General features: G+C 53.4%; 1 protein-coding gene across 1 annotated transcript; it reads left to right on the top strand.

The window, feature by feature from the left end:
- Nucleotides 1-2,499: 2,499 nt before the first annotated feature.
- Nucleotides 2,500-3,543, top strand: LOC137411462 (transcription factor Jun). The gene has a single exon (XM_068096807.2). It carries the CDS (start codon nt 2,500-2,502, stop codon nt 3,541-3,543), a length of 1,044 nt encoding a protein of 347 aa, XP_067952908.1.
- The last annotated feature ends 298 nt before the right edge of the window (nt 3,544-3,841 follow it).

Raw genomic sequence — 3,841 nt, 5'->3', positions numbered from 1 at the left:
TGCAGAATTTCGACGAGTCCAATGAGACCCACCAAGTTTCGTCCGACTGTGATCCACAACCTGCTCACAGACGGACAGACAGACAGGGGTGAAAACATAACCTCCATTCACCGGAACACATACTGTTCCGAGATGACATGTGCGGCATCATTAAACTGATGAATGGGGCTCGTGTCTATTTAATACGTACGCAAATATTGCTAAAAATGTTTTACCATCATAACACCCGACGTACACATCACGTTGTTCATGTCCGAGCCCTAAATGTCCTGCATGTGTTGTGAATGACGTGTCTATTTACAATCAATGTCACAATGAGTGTCTATTTACCTGCAGGTGGTCTATCTAGGACCTTTAAAGGCAGTTTTGGTTTTACATATCCGCTGCCAAATAAACGCTCCTAACGGTTTTCGAATCCGAACAGACTTTTTTCGAATGCGCGACACGAGTTCCCCACGATCTTCAGTGCAATACCAAAGGCCATGTTCACCAGATGGACCGCCATAAACGGTGATGAAGGACGACGGTGGGTGGTTCACGTTTACGCTCGTGGGGACCGCTTGACGTCGTCATGGCAACAGCGTATGTGAGTTGTCTTTCGTTGCTAAGCATCGACTGTCTACACTCGAACGCCGGGAATCACGGATAATTGGATGTGCACGAAACTCCAACCGCGGACCGTTTTCACATCTTGCAAGTACTGTACATCTCTGCGACCACCTCTATCAAGTGAAGACCTTCCGGAGGGACACCTTGCACCTCACATGCACGTTGTTAACCCGGTGGAAACGTAAAGAGGACGCACGATGTTCGTTCCCGCACGTGGATTATAAACGACTTGTATAAATCCTGTCAAAAATGACGGATTTGAACAGTTTATTTGACGGTGCAGCCGCGTGAGCGTGCCAAAGTCTGAAGCCTGGGCCTAGTGTCAGGTGTGCTTATATCTTCTTTATTTATTAGACATCCTGCAGATGTAAAAGAACACTCGGTTTACTTTGCGCACGTTGCACATCATGTATTTTGGGTCCTTAGGGTATTTTGAGTCTTTATGGGTCTTTGGGGTATTTTGGGTCGTCGGGTTATTTTGGGTCTTCCTGGTCTTTTGGGTCTTTAAGGGTCTCGGGGTATTTTGGGTCTTTGGGGTATTTTTGGTCACCAGAGTCCTTTGGGTCGTGTAAGTCTTTGGGATCCTCGGGGTCTTCTGGATCCTTGGGGTATTTCAGGGTGTTTGGGGTATTTTCGGTCCTCGTGGTCTTCTGGGTCCTTTTGGGTCTTCAGGGTCTTTCAGGGTGTTTGGGGTATTTTGGGTCCTTGGGGTCTTTTGGATCCTCCAGGTCGTTTGGTCCTCGGGGTCGTTTGGGTCTTTTGGATCATTGGGGTCTTTTGGGTCCTCAGAGTTTTTTAGGCCTTTTAGCCGGTGGACACACAGTCGTGTTCAAAGATTGGCCATTAAAACCCCACTCAAATTCCTCCGAAAGCGCAACTCAAATCCTTTAACCTACAAAGGGGGACAGACATCACACAAATACACAAACACACATTGGGTTTCATATGGAAGATCCTTCTGGGAACCACGTGCACGGATTCTTGGGAAACTTTAGATGACGGAAATCGATTGATTCTCGAAACGTCGATCGATCGATCGCCGTGACGCTATTCCGCTACACTGACCGATCCTCCGATCGATCGAACCGCCAGAGTGATGAAATGTTAGCGGGCGCAGGATAATGATAATGCCAAGGACGTATCATCTCCAATCAAGATTCCTAAGAACTTTCCAGCTCCCACATTCCCACGACTGTATTTGTGTCCGTGCTCAGCATCCTCCGGACGACTCTCACGGAGCGGCGTTGCGTGGAACGGAAAATCCGGGCCGCGCTGACGTCATTGTGACGCGCGGGGCGACTCGCGGAGGCGGGTTAGCACGGCTTGACGTCATCGCGGCCTTTATAAAAAGGCACAAGGAGGCGGAGAAGGACGGGACGTGGGAAGAAAAAGTGGAGGAAAGAGGGTTAGGCGCTAAAGGAGTCCTTGGTTGTCGCTCGGGCTGCAGCAGAGTGGGTTACAGCTTGGAGCATCCTGGTCGCCTTCACCGTGCTGTTTGCACAAAACCGAGGAAAGGTTTATTATCACAGGTTTGCAAGGAGTTGCTTCTTGGTGCAAGCTCCGGGATAGACCGGGACGTTGCCCGTTGCACTGAAGCGATGCACACAGTGGTGACCACCGAGTGAAACCGGGGCAACCACTGGCACTGTTGCACTTTGTTTATTCGCGCCATCGCTGCTCCAAGAATCCGAGTGGGATTGACTGCGACGTCTCCTTGCATCTAGTGCTTGCCGTCTCACCCTTCCCTGCATCCCTGTATTGCCGACACAATCTCTCCCGCGCTTGTCGTCAACATTCGTGGTCGTGGAAGCGGTGGAGCTGCTCCCGAGTAGAGCGCGGCGGCACATCCCGTGCGCACAGAGCACCATCTCAGGGCAACACCGATCCCCGATGACTGCTCACATGGAAGCGCCGTTCTACCATGACGACACTGCTTTTGGGCAGCCTTGTGCTTTCTCGCCGTACGGGCACAAGATGTTGCAGCACAAAGATGTCGCCTTGTCGTTGGTCGAACCTCCCGTCGTGCTGAGCAAGGCGACCCAGAGACCCGGGAACTATCCTCCCATGGGGACTCCCATAGCACAGGCGAGCGAGGCACTTCTGAAGCTCAGATCATCGGAGGCCGAAGGTGCCCTCTACGGGGGGCATGGATCTGTGCACATGGGATCGGGACAAGGGGTCGTGCCTGCTTTGAGCTCCCAGCGTCAGTGCGTAGCTGGGGGTGCTCAGTCATACTCAATACCCGGTGTGCCCAAAGACTCGGGTGGTTCAAATGAACCCGAGAGTTTCACCGACGGGTTTGTGCAAGCGCTGGAGGAACTCCATAAGCAAGGAGGTCACCCAGCCGCTGTGTTCTCCTCGGAGGGGTCGTACGAGACTGCCGGAGGCACACAGACTGCCGGTCCGGGCTGTGTGTATCACGCACCGTCGGGTCTAGGAGACGCGGCGCCTTCGTACGCAGAGCTGAACGTGTACAGACCCAACACCTTGCCACCGCTGCTGCAGCAGACACTGAGTGGCACCCGGGGTGTTCTGCAGCACTTCGGACCCGCCACATACCTAACACCGCAGCATCAGTACCCCGCAGCACTCAAAGAAGAGCCACAAACCGTACCCGAATCATCTCGAGGAGCTGGAAGTGGAGGCGGTGGAGACTACGAGTCCTCAACAGACATGGACTCTCAGGATATCGTAAAGACCGAGCGCAAACGGTTGCGCAACCGCATCGCAGCGTCCAAGTGTCGACGGCGCAAGTTAGAGCGCATCGCGCGTCTTGAAGAGAGGGTCGCCTCGCTCAAGGCACAGAACCTAGACCTCGCCGGACAAGCGGGCGCTCTGCGGGACCAGGTCTGCCGACTTAAGCGCCGAGTTGTCAGTCATTTGAACCGCGGTTGTCATCTCATCATGGCTCCCCAGCTGACCGAGGCGTTCTGAGCAAGTGCCCACAGCATTCCTGGTCATTGAACGCGCAAACGCGGAACGTTTCGAGAAGAGGTCTTCCTGCAGAGTCCTCTCGCAGTCCTCGCAGAAGTCCGAGGTGTGACGGTTTTTTCCCGGAGGTGCTCTGATCGCCGGTGGTCTTTACATGAGCCGCCTCTCCTTCGCCGCAACCTCAAAACCCATCAATGGACGCGGTGGTTGGTCCTGACGGGACGTCGGTGGAAGGAGAAACACCACCTGGATCATCTGACGGTGGTTTCTCAGCCAAGGATGTCTTTGTTTGTTTTTTGGC

This window comes from Myxine glutinosa, chromosome 1 (genome assembly GCF_964187855.1).
Source record: "Myxine glutinosa chromosome 1, kmMyxGlut1.1, whole genome shotgun sequence".
Taxonomy (NCBI): domain Eukaryota; kingdom Metazoa; phylum Chordata; class Myxini; order Myxiniformes; family Myxinidae; genus Myxine; species Myxine glutinosa.
This window is presented reverse-complemented; position numbering and strand designations above follow the sequence as displayed.